This window comes from Gallinula chloropus (assembly GCF_964237585.1).
Source record: "Gallinula chloropus genome assembly, chromosome: 5".
In the NCBI taxonomy this organism is placed as follows: Eukaryota; Metazoa; Chordata; class Aves; order Gruiformes; family Rallidae; genus Gallinula; species Gallinula chloropus.
This window is the reverse complement of record NC_140090.1, coordinates 64184901-64201200: the sequence shown is the minus strand read 5'-3', so window position 1 is coordinate 64201200 and position 16300 is coordinate 64184901. Positions and strand designations below refer to the sequence as shown.

The window sequence follows — 16300 nt, the reverse complement described above, 5'->3', positions numbered from 1 at the left end:
GAGCTTGATATTTTAATGGGGTGTTTTGGTTTTGGGGGTGGAATTTTATTTTTCTTTTACTTTGATGTTTTGTCTTTCCCCTACACCCCTTAAAGTCTGAACACAAACTTTTCCACTTTTCAAGCTTTTCCACAGCACTCACAAGCATGTATCTGCCCTTAGCCCTCTAGCTTTAACCCAAGATATAGATCCTGACTCATCTCTCCACTCCCTCTATAAGACTGTAACCTGTGGCCTTTGACCCCTACATTCATCAACACTCATGAAGTGCCAGCCCCAGCTTGGAATGCTACAGGACTAAAGGAAGTCATTCAGTAGCATGGCTATTCTAACCTGGTAGAAAAGCAAGAGCAAGGGCATGAGTTGTGCTAGAACCACAAAGCAAAAAGAAAATGGCAGTTTAGAGATCTGTGAAATGCACTGTAAGTTGAAAGATGGCAAACTAAAGTGCAGTCCTGGTGTGTGGCCTAGAAAGCCATCCCAACTGTTCAGCAAGTGAGTCCAGTATTGCAGTTTCAATCAGATTTTTCGAAGGCAAACTCAAAGATAACTAGTCAGCCAAAGCAGACAGGCATCCTAATAGGGATTTGCCTCCTCCTCCACAAAGGAAAGGTTGCAACATTGTTGAGCTTATTAGGCGTTAAAAAAATCAAATCATTGTAACTCACCTTCAGACCCAAGCTTCACCTGTTCTGCTGCTGCTATACAAATTTCAAGTGCAGAGGAGGGTTAGATCTTATACCTGTGCCATTTAAAATCAGCATCAGCATGAAGCATACGAAGATAAACCTATCTTACTCCAATTTGTTAATCCTGCTATAAAGAGCAGCAAAAAACAAGTGGTATCAACTACAGAGAATAGGATATGGTCTCAGAAGAGAGCATAAGGCACAGGATCATCATTACTGTTACAGCCGAGCAACCAAGCGTGCTTCCTCACGGTTCACTTCAGTATACCAATAAATCCAATTCGAAACCTTGCACTGTGTTAGACAACAAAACACTGTAGGCATCCCTGGAAAGCAATTCTTGCAAAACTTTAAGCATGGAACACCAAATAAACATTTTTTCCCCTAAATTAAATTAAGGGTTATCTTTGAAATAAATGAATACTATGTTTAAATGTTGAATGCTAGACAGCTATTCTCTAGTTTATTTTCATTGTAAGGTAACATTGACATTGGTCAAAATGTTTTCTCACTAATGTCCATATAAAATAGTTCCACAACAAGTGATCTCTTCAGCAATGTTTAGTAGTCTAATATAACTTTAAAAAAAGCTTACTGCTAGAACATTTTTCTTTTACACACAGAACAGTCTGGTTTACTGTCATTTTCAATCAATTATAATTTCTTCTCATTGCATCCGCCTCAAGAACTACCAACAGGGAAGCCCTTAGAAAACAAGGATTTGAAAGCCACAAGAACTGACAGAGGAAGTGAGTGTTAATTATACTTTACTTTTCAGTAAGCACCTAGTACCCATTATTAGGCACTGGGTAAGATAACTGTCTCATGTTAAATCCAGGGAAGCAAAACAAAACCCAAGGAATCTGCATCACATCAAGAGCATCCTCACTCTATCCTATATAACTACTTCTTCCAGAATCACAAAGGTTTAGAGGAGGAATCCAGCATGAAATTAATGCTACAAATGAGCACAGTCTCAGACAAAAAGCAGTTTAAGTTTTCTTTTTGTCTTAAATATAACAACAAAAAATGCATTTAAAACCCCTGCAAATTCCATTTCTCTGTAATAACTAAAGTATGACACAAATCCACTAATTCCAATAAAACCTTAGAATTTGTAAAAACAATAGGAGGTAAAAATACCCATTAAAAACTGTATATGTATTAAGATAAAATTGATTTTGCATCTCTAGAAAGACTAGAGCTCTGCTTGTTGTACACCCTGTCTGTTCCTTGTTCTACCCCATGCTAATTTTCAAGTAAGCTTCCCAGGCATACAAAGTAGGTCTATGTTTGAAATCTGTTTAAATTTGAATTAGCTGAAAGACAAACTGATAAGGAAATTACTTATGTACCTAATAATCTGTATCCAGAGCTGTATCGGTGAGTTGTCCTAGGAATGTATTTTTACTGGGATAGCTCTAAAGTGAATTATTTTAACTAAAACTCATTCTTTCCGAACAGCCTGCACAAATTCTGAAGACTCCTGCAAGCCTGTGATTCCCTATGCCTTCGTGACTATAACTGAGTACATAGCAAGAATTATTACATTCACATCGGCTTGTTTTTACCATGTGGAAAATGTAGAAGCTGCCAAAGAACACAACAGAATTTTTCTACATACTCAAGTCTTGTCCATTCTGTTAAGGTCTTATGTGCAACAATTTGGAAGTAACAGTAGAAAGCCAAACACTGCTTGATTATACACAATTAGTTTCTCTGCTTTAAACAAGCCTTTTCAATAATTTACATACAAAACAAGTAACTCAACTCTTAAGCATAAATAATGCATCATTAAAAGGAAATAAAACCTTTTTGGTTAGCCACTTACAAAGGCTGCAGAGCAACAAAAGTAGGATTCTATGTCTACATTTTAATGTGTTTACATACAATACCCCATCAGTAGGAATTGATAAAAAAGTGTCCAAGAAGTTACAACATATATCCAGATTGTACACAGTAATTCTTTCACAGACCAACGGACAAGATGTTGTTGCTTCACTGCTATTTTAGACTGGGATTACATGACACTGTCCAGGACCTATTTGCTCACTTCCACATGTTTTGTCACAATATTTGTTATGGCTGGAAAACTGACATGAATATAAAAATATTAAGAGTAAATACTTCCTACTTTACAAATACACTTTTCAACTCATTCCTTACCCTGACATTTCAACCTTAATCTGCAAATTAACATGCAAGTGTTCTAAGACTCAATTTCAAGTCCTTAACATGGAGATTCAGAACAACAACAACATCAGCCCATTTTCATTCAGTACATTTAAACAGTTGCTCCGAGCATGTTTCCAATCTCTGCCCTATACTGGAGGAGAAGCGGCCCAACCAATTTCACAGTTCACATCTCCCACCACCTTGGAACCAGGAGAAGCTAGACACCAGCTTGTCTTTAAACTCTGTTACCCCTGAACACAGATATATTACAGGAAGTTTCTAGTTTTTGCACCTTTTACAGCACAAAGTCATCTTCTTGCTCTCCATGCCATAATAACCCAACTATCCCAAATTACCCTCTCCAAAGGAATTCCAATGTTTGCATCTGTAACAATCTGAAACTACAGTCTTAAGTGCCACATGGGCAAGTTTTCGGTTTCTTCCTCCTTCCTCAAAAAATTAATAAGAAAAAAATTCTAACTAGGAGAACGTGCATATTCAGCAAGACCAAGCTTGCAGGACTTTTGTTTTGTTTAGGGTTGTTGGGTTTAATTAAACTATGACATTTCCATTGACATTACTGGTCAAGTAAAGCCTCATCTACAGTTAGGTATATCTGAAATCTAATGAAATGTCAAGGAGTAGCTACTAAGGATCAAGGGGTAGGGAAGAAGGAGGTTTCTGGCCTCAGAGGACCCAAAGATTAACAGAACTATTTGGGAATTGCACTGAAGTCACCAAATTAGATCAACCCTGTTGCTCAAGCTGCTAGTTGATACCAGTCCCAAAGTGGCTTTACAAACTCTGCTGGCAAAACAATTTTGCTACAAGTATATAAATACTGGTAAGTTAAGAGTTGAAAGCATTTAGCAATATTACAGAACACACTGTACAGAACACTTAGCAGTAAACAGTATTTTAACAGCCTACATACTACTCTTCACAAAGAGCTGTTCCACAGTTCAGCTTTACAAACAGGCTGAAGCATTCACAAACATGTAAACAAGCAGACACATATACAAAGTGACCAACATGGTTAAATTTCAGAGCGCTCAAGTACAGAAAGAGTAAAGGAAGATACGTGGTCTCACCTTTACTTCTCAGCATGAACTAGCAAAACAGAGCTCTATGACAAACTATTCTATAATCTTCACACTTCATCAGGCAGTTCAGCAGCTATTTAAACCAAATGTCACTTGCCCACATAATCTAAACCAAAATCCAAAAATCCTAGATTATAGCTGCAAGAAGTGGAGAATTTCTACCTGTTGACTACAGATGTTCTACTATTTTTTGCATGGCCAGGAGTATCTACTCCAGCAAAGCCACAGCCGGTTAACCAGCAACATACTCTAAGTAAAACAGTGGTAGAAGACTAAGACCCCTTCCTCCCACACAGGCACATAATGGTCCGGTTGTTTCAATCCAACTAAGGGGAAGTCCATTTCTCTTCCTTGCACCAGTACTGCCCAACACTCCCTTCTGCTGCATCAGTTTCAAGACCTTCCATATCTTGCAAGCCAACTGAACTCACAAATCCTACAGAAAGTCATCTACATTTTTTTTACTCTCTAGCTTAATAAGTAACAGCAGCTCACAGGGGATCAAACACCAGGAGGAGGGAAGAGACATTCCCTTTGTTGCCTGACAACAGCAAATTCTTCAATCAGCTCACCGCAGTATCTCACCACAGTACAACCTGAAGCAGCAAGCTACCTGAAACTATTCAAGAAGGACCTCACTTTCTAGTAGTGAAGGCAAAAGTCACCAGCTTTATCAGGGCAGTCACTATATCTACAGTCCAACTGTTCCTATACAAGACACGTTTTCAAGACAAAGGTGAGAAAGATTTCCAGCCTTTGGCACAGCCAATAACTCAGCAAACTAAGTTCAAACACAAGGTAGTGTTTTATTTTGAAGATTGTCCCAAGACTTGGTTATGCTCATTGGTCTGACCAGCCTGGTTAAGCGTCACAATATTTTTCCCTTCTGGTCCTAGACAGAATACCTATCCACTACTTGATGGTGTGATGTAGTACAACAAAGTATTACTGTACTGCTTTTGTAGTCACTCAGGATACCAGGTTTCTGCTGTGGTTAGCAATTCACAATATATTTTATGTCACTGCTTTAGTGACAAATTGCAGAAACACTACAAAGTGCAAGAATCCATCTTTGATCTGTTAGCTGATGTTAATATGTAAGAGCCTCATTCCTTTCAGTTTTTCCCTAATGTCTTTGTGTTTTACAAAGCAAGGAGGCAGTTCCCCGATCTCCTGCTCAGCTGCCTACAGAGTCCGAGGAACAGCAACTTGTAAAACACCCAAAGTTTACAACAACAAACAGCTAGACATACTTTGCGCTCTGGAATCTGTACTACTTCCCATTTCACAGCTACCAACCACACAAATACCTTTGGTAGTTTATGGTTCACTTGCTTTCTTAAAGCACTCTGGCACCCAGCATACAAATAGCTTCATTACTGACCAGCAGCAGGACAGACAAGCGCCTACATTAACAGATGCATTAGGCAACTGAAGCAACATAGATCAGACTGAGCTTTTCTGGGTCTGAGATATGGTCAGGGCCAAGCTTCCCCTGCTACAGAAAGCAGAGAAGCTGACCCCAACAACTTGGAGCACTAGTAAGGTGTGTGAAATACCACCATCCCTCTCCCATAGCATCTTCCTCTGCACATCAAAGGAGACCTCAGTGACCGAGGCAGCAGCAAGCCTGGCTCACAGACTTTGGATGTTTTGGTGCTTTCTCTGGTGCCTTTTCTCCTTTACGGCTAGACAATCACTTAAGTTGGCCTATTCCTATAACTAACTGGCCTTCAGGAAGTTTGTTTACATCAGAACTGCCCTAGGCAAGGGAAGCCAGCAAGGCAGTTTTTATTGTACAACCTGATCTAGAGACTCTTTCACTTGACAGCATATAAAATAAAAATTTCCAATATAACAGTGGAAACTGAACATGATTTCTCCTTAATAAAGGACTGCTTTTGGAGAAGAATAGAGAAAACCTGCAAATAGTTTCCTCCCATCATCTGCAGATACCATTTAAAGTTGGGAAGAAAGGAATCTACACAAACACCAGTCTGAGCCTTTGGCTCTCAGAAGTTCTGGAAGAACAAATGCATCCATCACCATCAAAACTGGTTTTCTACTAATTGAAGTTCACCCACACAACACCCATCGACCTCTCACACTGCTACCCCAGTAGTGGGCCAGAAGAAACACGTTCTGTAGGTGGCTTGCACAGCAGACTGGTTTCCGCAAATCCAGAGCCAACCTGATGGTCTGTCTTCCACAGGCTCTCCTTATGAGCAGCTTTCATTCAAAAACCTGCAGAACTTTTTATATTCAAGTCCTCTCCATCTCAGAGAGGCTTGACGGAACCTGGCTAACAGGATGTAATATTAGACAGATCAGGCAGCAACTGTATAAGCTTCACTTCTTTGGGAAGCAATTAATAATAAAAAGGCTGAGCACAGCAGAGGCTGAGGAGCTTACAGCAATGCCTACCACCCCATCTAACAAACCTAGTCCCTTCCCAGCTGAACAACCACCAACCAGTAAAGGATAAAAAAAGGACAAGCTTAACATCATAAATATCTCAGCAGTTCAGAGTACAAAGATTCAAAGAGCTCTCCTCCCAGAGAGAAATAAGTTTTTTGCATCCATGTGAAATGTGACCAAAAACTTAAAAGCTCTTTTTTATTCTTAAACAATCAAGACAAAATAGCCTAATGAATAATTGAACAGCCAGAAAAGCAAAAGCATAAAACTATCAATTTTCTTAGAGGCCAGCTGTGATTAAAGCGACCTCCTTTGGTGGTTGATTTCCATGTAAGGCATTCTCCTTTTAGTCATAGCCTATTCAGAAGGGAGGTCCCATTCACTTTGTCACACTACTATCAATATATTGAGCCTGTAAGTAATTCTGTGACACAAAGTAAGGAGAAGAGACCAAGGAATGAAGGCCACCTTCTGCAAAAGAAGGGAAGCAGGGAGAAAATACTCTCAGGTTAAGTTTGAATGCCTCTGCAAAACACTCCTTAGCAAACAAGTTACAACTCCAACAGTCTGTTGCACGCTAAATAGCAATTTCAGCTCTTTGGATTGAAAAAAGCCACCCACAAAACTCCCCATAAACTACAGCATTACTTTAAGGAGAACTTACTTTAGAAAATGTCCTACTAGTATTATAAGAGTCCCAATGTAAATATCTGTACCAACATATAATATTACACTGTCAACCAAAGTGAGTGGAGAAATTACTAGAAATACTTTGGGTAGTTTACCCTGAAAAAGATTATATATATGGCTGTAAGGTCTTAGCAGCAACACCTATTTAGTCAGATTTTTAGGGGAAAGAAAAAAAGAAAAAGACAGGCTGCAGCAGAAGTTGGAGCAATATAGTAATCTGATGCCTATCCAGAGTTAAATCAGCATACAGTTACTCCAGTTGTACACCTGAAGTTTAACTTTTGGCTAGGACGTCTGTGGCGTAGCAAACCAAATGACAACATGGATGCATGGCATCTTGCATAGTTATGATGAAAGACCCATTGGTGATGTTTTTTCAGAAGCACAAAACCCTTTAAAACCTATACATCATTAGCCCTGCAATTAAACTTTCTCAAAACAGGCATTTTCAACGTGTAGACCTTGCTTGCTTTCATGAGCTGCTTGGAACCAACTCACTAATTAAAACAAGGCTGTTGTCTCATATATGTAATTTGCTACAATGGGATCCACACTTAGAAAAAACCCAAACAACTTTCGATGTGCAGAGATATTTCCTTGATATTTTATGAATAAAAGTTACATATATTTATGTAAAATTCCATAGATATACAGTTATTTTTTAAAGTTGGGAACCAAAAAAGTAAATGCTGATCACCCACCTTCCAAGTTTGCTGTTTGTTTTACTCTGGAGATTGTTTACTTAAGTTGTCATTATATTTGTTATTCATGTGACAAAGTCAGAAACTGGGCAACATGTCAATACAACTTCACAAAATAAACCATTCTTAGCAAACAGTGAATGAAGCATCTACAGGCTTCTCACTCTGATAATATGAATGCTTTTCTGTATTCGCATCAAGTTCACTATGTCCCTAACAGGAAAAAAGAATACTGTTGGAAGTTGCATCATAGATTTGGGTCCAGGCTTTATTGCCTACTTCCTCCAGTCAGCTTTAATTGATATCAACTTAAAGTATCCACTTGTTCAATTAAATTGCAAGATTGCTTAGAGAAAACAAAAAACCTAGGTCTGACAAAGACAGAAGGGTAAAGGGTACCCCCACAATTTCTGGGCAGGGAAGCTTTGTTATATTCCCTTAGTTATCTCCATTTATCTTCCCAATACATTGTCAGTATATTTCCTTGAACTCTTAGAAGAACATCTGTACAGGTAAATCTGTACAGGAAAAACACAACCCCAAAAGCAAATGCTTGAGTCTTTCAGGATGTCTGCAAGAACTGACCACGAGGTAGGCACAGGCAATACAGGACTATAAACCAGGCACTCTGAAGTGTCCCCATCAATCTGTTCTTTCATCTTCCCACAACTAGAGGATTTAGAAGATCTGTTGCAACTAGGACAGCTCATTCCCCACTTGTCTCATTTTTGACCAAAGCCCCACAAAACAGATTTCTTCCCTATAGATGCACAGGGCATTCCCTAAAGTTTCACACTGATTCCTGAAACAGAAAAGCACTGTATTCAGAAACATTGATGCTGGTATTCAACATTCTCAAGATGCAATTTTCAACTAGGTATATGCCTACATAGCTCAAAGAGCTGCAAGTGCTACTTAGTAATAGATTGAAATATAAGCTATCCATCTAGACACATTTTTACATACACAAGTAACAATACTCAGGGAAGTGAGCCTCCCTGCAAGCTTCCACAGTCTCTGTCAAGGACATTTGTAGGAGCAAGTTGATTAGCAGCTCTTGAACTACCTACTTACTGATTCGAAGAACTGCATTTACTAACAGCAAGAGAAAGATGGGGGCTTCAGTGATTTATCAGGGGTTTATCAGGCATATACTGACTCCCTTCAACTTTCCATCATCTCCACAAACAGAGATTTTCCAAAACTAAGCACCACCATTCTGGGTGAGGAAGAAAGGATGATACTTAAGATGCTTTTTAGAAGCACATTTGCCAACTATTATGCCTATAGCCTCTTACACCTATTGCTCACAGCACATCCTGAAGACCTAGCAGAAATAGCAGTTATAAATTAAGCTCTTTGTGGCTTTATCAGGAAAACTTGTTAGATGAATTCTGGAAAACAAATATTTAGGAAAACATGGGTTTATTACAACAAAGTAAATATCACCCTTGGTGTTAACAGTAAACTAAATCCAGGAACAAGAAGCTTTGCCAACTGTCAGATACCTAAATTTATCTAGTAATTACACAGTTCAGAAAGCAACAATATCTACACAAACTGAGAAGGTACCTAGTAGATACTAGTAGAACCATGAAGTATAATTCATCTTTAAGAGTGGTTCAGAATTGCTGTTCCTTTCTCTCAGCCCTGGCATACTCACTGCTGCTAGCCCTTTTTGATTTACTGTTTTGTTCTGTATGTGCTGCTTTGGGAGGATAAAGCAAACTTCAAGGTAAGCAGCATTACTTTAATTCAACTGTCCACACAACACTCCAGTGCACTGAACCATTCTGTACCAACTGCAATCCACTGGGGCTACCCAAAAGTGATCCAGGAACGTAAGAAACAGAGTGTTGTGCTTGCAAGCTGCTATGTTAGACCACAAACCGTAAGAACAGTACCTATATGTGACTGTATTATGAATCACACACAGGAGTACAAAGCAGTGGCAGGTGACTTTCAAGAAAGCCACTTAATGCTCTGACCAAAACAGCAGCACAGCAGAGACAAATGACCACAGTCATGCAATTTTCCTTGCCACAGCACTCTGCTCCACATACCTCAGATTTACTTGAGGCATCCCAGTTCACATGCTGAGAGAAACAAAGTAGAAGAACAAAAAGACAGCAAAACTCATTATTTTTCAGTTAAAAGTTGCTAGGATTGATTTGACAGGCTTAATTGGGTACAAATACAATGTTAAGATCCCAGGGCCAAATATCACATCTAATACTTATCTGGAAAAAAAAATCAAAATCTTCAGTCATTGATGCAAACTTTCCTGTGATCTTAGTGATTATTACTGACAATCTTGAGGGCACAGCCACTGTTTCTGTTGCAAAGATAGGGTAAGATGCTGTGTTGACAGCTGCTCACTCCCCCCCCCCCCCCCCTTTCACCTCATCACTTTCTCCTCCAGTTCAGTGAAATGAAGACAGACAATTAACACAGATCATTTCAAAGAACTGCAAAGCAGGCCAGTCTGATAACTGAAAAGATGGAAACGAGCAGCTGGAAACAGCAGCCTCCTAACCCAGATCTGTCAGGACAGCACAGTTTGTCTGACTGGGCAATCACAACAATGGAGCTTTCACACTGAAGGCAGTAGAGCTTCTCCCTCACCATCTCTCAGTTTTTAACAGCAAGGAGTGTCCACTTTTTGAAAAGATTTATGTATAGCTGGGGGGGGTGGGGGGTAGAAGGGGGGAACTGCCAAATTTTAGACAGTTTGTAAACTACACAAAGAGCATTACAAGTGCTCCAGATGCATGTGCGTAAAAGATGCTCCAGACTGCTTCACAACCTTTGGTTAGCACTTCCAGTGCCTTTCCCCAGACACTGTGGGAACAGGTACACACTGACAAATCACCAGCAGGTTGTTCTCTCTCAGCAAGTACTTCTGATAGAACACAGCCACCCAATACAGCCTAAACTTGCAGGAGCAACATCATTTATGGTTCTGTGCTCATTCAAAAATACAAGCAACTATTTGCTGAGAAGGTTCACGAGGAGGTACAGTTGTTACCAACATTTAACCACAGGGCAGTTTTTAAAAAACTAAGTTCTCATTACTGAGAGTCAAAGCATTTTTTTTTTTCCTCTAAGTACTGGAAAAAATCCACTCACAATGGCAACTGTCAGCTTTGAATGAACCTGAGCAGTTTTAGAAAAAGTGAGAAGTATAAGCTTTTAAAGCATCAGAAATCATTCAGACAGAAGACAAGAACTAACTACTCTAAGTAATGATGAAAAGAAAGCTTTATTACCACTTTTCTGAGCAATGGAGACTACAAACTCTAACATGACTGTATCTAGAGACAAATTTATCAATGAAGAGAAGTTTGTTTGGTTTAGAAAACCATAATCTGTAAATGTGTTTTTTATAAGTAGATCTCATTTTGGCTGCTCGGATAAAACCAGCTGTAACCAAGACACTTTTATAAACACATAGGTAAAGCTGAAAGCAAAGTCTCTGAAGCAAATATTGCTCACCAGGCAAAATGTACAAATGGGTCAGCCAGCTCGGCCAGTCAGGGGCTATGAAACTGAGTCTCTGGCAAATCCTTTTTTTCCATCAAGGATTCAGCACTATAGTTGCTTCTATCCCAGAAAAAGCTAAGTTTTTCCATGAATTACCCAAGCCTTCACTTAAAACAGCAAACATCAGTGTATATTTACAACAACTTTTACTGCACATCAAGTTCAGACTTTTCTAAGAGGAAAATTCTCCAGAATTACTTTTAAGCTATCGCTCTGGGGCAAAAAGCAACAAGTACCAATGTTACTGGTCAAAGTGTTCAAGTAATGAGGCAAACATCCATGTACCATAGGGAAGCAAACACGGGCGCAGGAGAGGGAAACACTACCTTGACATAAAGCAGAGCCATCAAACTTACCCTGCAACCGCCACTATCCTTATCCTCCGGCAGGAATCCATCTCTCCCTTTCCTGAGGGTTGGCAGAAGGAGCCTATTTCTCAGTTTGGGATCCTGCCTCAAGATCAAACCTCTCCTCTAACAATTCTTCAGTCAATAGATTTAATCTTATTCTGTCTTTGCAAAATACTTAGAGACACACTGTGTTATCAGAGCGACTGCCACACAATAACTACAACCCCGGGGGTTCAGAGAATAAAAACTGTTACAAACTTGGAAGTTAAACTCCCCTCTCCAAACATAATAAGAGTAATACAGAATATGCTATAAACTGTTGCCGTCAAAATGCACCTCCTGTGTGGTATGTTAAGGCATGAGCAATGCTACAGAGTCCCCAGGTAATGAAGCAGGATGCCCTACAGGATTTTTGTTTGTGCTACTGCCCAATTAACCTGAGCACAAAGCCCAGTCCTTGAAGCTTGCCGCACCGCGCTTCAGAGTAGTTAAACTGTACCTATTCTATCAACAGGTAGCAAAAGCTTTATAGAGCCTTTGCTACTTTCAGGATGCTCCTGAGAATCACCTGAAAGTAGCTTCCAGTCCCAACAAGTTTCAGCTGACTCCACAAGCAGTTTAAGCAGCATTCATGCAGACGGAACAACGCTCTGTCGCAGGCAGCAAGTTCCAGTTTGAAGTCTGCACAGCCAGTGTATCACCCTCACGTCCAACGCAAAGCCTCCTTCTAACTGTAGCAATGTATTTACTGAGTGGCAACAGATCCCGCCGGGGTTGGGGCGGCCCATCACCGCAGCAGCAGCAAGACGGCGCTGACGCGGAGACACGGTCCTTCAGACCACCCCGCCGCCCCCCGCGAACTGTCCCGGCAGACCTCAACCCGCCTCTCCAGCGCGCCCGGCCTGCCCGACCCCGCGGGGCAGCCTCGCCGCCCCAGGCTTAGGACTGGGCGCTGCCGGGGGCACCGGTACCGGCCCCGCCGCCTGCTCCATTACCTGGTGAAGAACTCGGCAAAGCTGCTGCCGGCGCCGGCGATGCCCGCTCGCCGGGCCCTCTCCGCCGGCTCCTGCGGTGGCGCCAGGGCCGCGGGCGCCGTCCCTCCGTGGGGCAGGTGCTCCGGGGCGCTGCGGCGGCGGCTCACCTCGTAGGTGTTGCGGGAGTTCAGGTTCACGTCTGTGAAGCCGACGGGCGCCGGGGGCAAGGCAGCGGGCTCCGCCCGGCCCCGGGAGGTCCGCACGCCGGGGGCGGCCTGCGCCCGGCTGCCGGCGTCGTCCCCCGGGCCGAGGGGCGGCGGGGGGCTGCCGGCCGCCTCCGTACCCCCGCGCCGCTCCTCCTCGCCCCGCAGCCGGCAGCTCCTCAGCGGCTCTTCCAAGGCGGTTCCCGCGGGGACGCCGCAGGGCCCCGGGCCGGGCGAGCAGGGGAGGAAGCCCCCGTTCTGCAGTTTCGCTTCCTCCTGCCCCGGCCCGGGCTCATCCCGCCCCGGCTCGGCCCGTCCTGCCCGAGGGGGCGGCGACGGCGGCGGGTCCTCCGGCGGCGGCAGCAGCAGGAAGCCGACGTCCCCGTTGGTCATCCTCCCGGGGGGGCCCACGGCGTAGGCGGCCCCGTTGGCGGGCTTCTCCGGGCAGCGCTTCCCACCCGCCGCCGCGGGGCCGAGCGCCGCCAGGTACCGCTGCAGCAGCTGCTCCTGCCCCGGCCCGCCGCTCCTCCGACTCAAGCTCCGGCTCCCATCCCGCTCCCCGTCCTCCTCCTCCTCCGTCTCCTCCGCCGCCGCCGCCTCCTGCCGGCCCGCGGGAAGCACGGCTGCGCTGCCCGGAGCTCCGGCATCGTCCGGCCCCACCATTTGCCGCCGCGGAGCCCCGGGGATGCCAGCGGCGCAGCGGGGCGGGGGCGCGGCCCCCCCGGCGTGGCGGGGGCCGAGGGGGGGCGGGGCGCGCGCGTTCCTCCGCACCGGCGGCGCCGCGAGCGCTGGCAGCCGGCGCCGCTCAGCGCATCGGACAGCGGCCTCGGCGGGGGGGCAGCGGGCCCGGCTCACGCAGGCGCACCGCGGCCGCCCTTCCCCCCGGAAAGTCACCATCGAGAGGCAGGGCAGGAAGAGCGCGCCCGCCCTTCCCGGCGCGGCCACATCCGGGACCATAGAGATGCCAACTAGACAGGATCTTCCCCACCAGAACGGAGCCCCGGAGGCCGCTCCCCCGCCTCTATCGTATTCCAGCTGAAGGCGGAAAAGCGGGGCCCGGCTGCAAGCACCTCCCTCCGTCCCCCAGAGCCCAGTTCACACCCACCGCCCGAGCTGGCGCCCCGGGCCTCGTCGCCGGCCCGCTCGTGCTGGGATTAACCGAGCCTGCAGGACCCTCCCGCAGCCCCAGCACAGGCTCCGGACACGCCGCTTCCAGCCGCGCCCTGGGTCGGCAGTCAGGCGGGCGCGCTGCACCGACGCGCCCCGCGGTCACCTTACCCTGCCCCACGCTCCCACCCCGGCAAGGTCGCACGCGGGGCGCCGCGCCCCGCCGGCCCTGGGCGGCGGCAGTGGCAGGGGACCCGCAGGGCATTCGGTATTTCCACTGCTGACCTTATTTTCCGAAGGAGTAGCGATAAAAAGATGTTGAACAGCAGCGAGGGTGTTGCGGGGGACGCCTGGTACCATAGGTGTGCTCACGGGAGATGAGGCAGGACGGGGAAGGCGGCCGCATCACGGAGAGAGGTCCCCTGAGACCGGCGGGCGCCCGGGAGGGCTGCGGTGGCACGGCCCGGCAAGTGCAATCCCGGGCCTTGGAGCGGGCGGGCTCTGAGGACGACGGCGGGGGACCGGCGGAAGCCTGGCCCCGGTTTCTCCGCGGGGGCGAGTGGCAGCGGAGCTCCCCGCTGCGGAGAGGGCTCTGGGCTCTGTCGTTAGCCCCCTCAGAGCCGCGCCAAGGGCGCCGCCGGGCAAGGAGGGGGCGAGAGGGGGGCCGGGGCTGGAAGGATACCCGGCGCGTCAGGCAGGGTGCGGGGCAGCCGCACCCTGGGCCGGGGGAGGAAGGGCAGGGTCAGCTGTGCCTGGGGGAAAGAGCTGGGGACATCATCATTGCGTGTCTTCGGGCCGGCCGGGCACGGCATGGCCCCCACGCCGCGGAGCCACCGCCGGCCCGACGAGCAGTGGCGGTGGGGTCCGGGCGGGCAGGACAGCACCTCTGGCTTGGTTTTGAGGTGATAAGACGTCCCGGACCTTTTCTTTTTGGGAGGGGGTGGGAGAGGGAGAAAACAGAAGTAGGGCGGGTGCTTCAAAGTCCTAGCGTGAGTGCTCCCCACAGCAGAGCTGGGATCTCGGAACTCAGCTTACCACCAGGCAGGCGGATGGAGACAGGTACCAAGCACCTGCATTTCCTACCACATCTCTCAGAGGAAAGCCCACTATTGCAGTCCCACCTGCCTCATGGGGAAGCAAGGCTAGAAGCCACAGACAAAAGAACGGGCATAGGGGCTTAAAGTCCCCAGAGCAGCATAACAACACAGGCCCCAAGCAAGGTCCCATAGGCTACCATTCACCCTATACAAGCACCTCAACCCAACAGGTCACTTTTGCATTCCTACAGCAAGTACTCACAGTTGATAGCAGGGGAAGTACCATTCACTTGGAAATCCTTGGCCAGAGAACCCCTCCATTTCATTACCACACCTTCAAAGGTCCTGCAGCATTGCAGCAGCCTGTGGTTATAAAAGCAGAGCAAGTGGGGCATGCCCAGAGTGGGAGGCCTCACCCACCCCACTGAAATGGGGAAGGGGCAGCCATCCTTTTTTAATGGGGGGGGGGGAGGCGTTCTTTCAATTGTGGACATTTTAGAAAAAATGTTTGTATTCTGTTGTGTTATGATTTCTTGTTAGGACTTTGCAATATAAAGCATTGTAGGCTTTGTTTTAGTAAAGAATTTTTTTAAAAAGTTTGTGATTTTTTTCCTGTTTGTCATCTTGTAACAGTGCTTCTAAGATCAGACATCAAACACAGGTGTTTCACATGTAACAAGTAAGTCTGATCTCACCCCTTTTGACTTGAGTAGCTAGCAAATACTTGGTATCTCAGAGGTTTTGTTTTACTTTGCTTTGCCTGTCTTGAAAGCAAGGTGTGCAGCCTCACCTAGCTACAGCTGTGGCAGATAAAGGACCATCAGCCTCAGCTGCTTGCAAAAACGCACAGTAAAGGCTGCAAGGATTACCTATCCTTTAGGTATGCTGAACTGCTTGTGGGAGCACTTTGTAGGCCGCTTTGGTCAAAACCATTACCAAAGGTGAACTAATGAAGCTTTTTGATTAATGTTTTTGCTGTAATTAAGATGCTAGGTTTTCAGTTCTCTGCTGTGATGCAGGCCATCTCAAAAACGTAGGGTCTGATCCCTGTGCCTGTTGAGTGAGCATACACCCTGGGTTCTATAGAGGCTGGCTGTGCAAGGAGACTATGCAGCTCATGTGCAGTGTATGCCATGGACCCACTCATAGGCTATGGGTCTGGGCAGGTGGCTCATCCGTCCGCCTTGCACTTCTGTTGTATTTGAGTTAAACTGATGCAGTGAGCAGAATGTCCTAAAGAGCACTGGAGTAATTGGCAGCCACAGGGAGGGTAGGCACTGTGACTTCAAAAGAAATTTTTAGAAATGATC

The 16300-nt window shown here is 45.7% G+C and overlaps 1 protein-coding gene across 1 annotated transcript in view; it reads right to left on the bottom strand.

The window, feature by feature from the left end:
• TBC1D12 (TBC1 domain family member 12) overlaps nt 1-13647 on the bottom strand; it is a 45701-nt gene extending 32054 nt beyond the window's left edge. Inside the window, exon 1 of the mRNA XM_084264485.1 lies at nt 12665-13647. Within this exon, the coding sequence (XP_084120611.1) occupies nt 12665-13509 (845 nt within the window). The 5' untranslated portion in view covers nt 13510-13647. The remainder of the gene's footprint in view (nt 1-12664) is intronic.
• Nucleotides 13648-16300: the final 2653 nt, after the last annotated feature.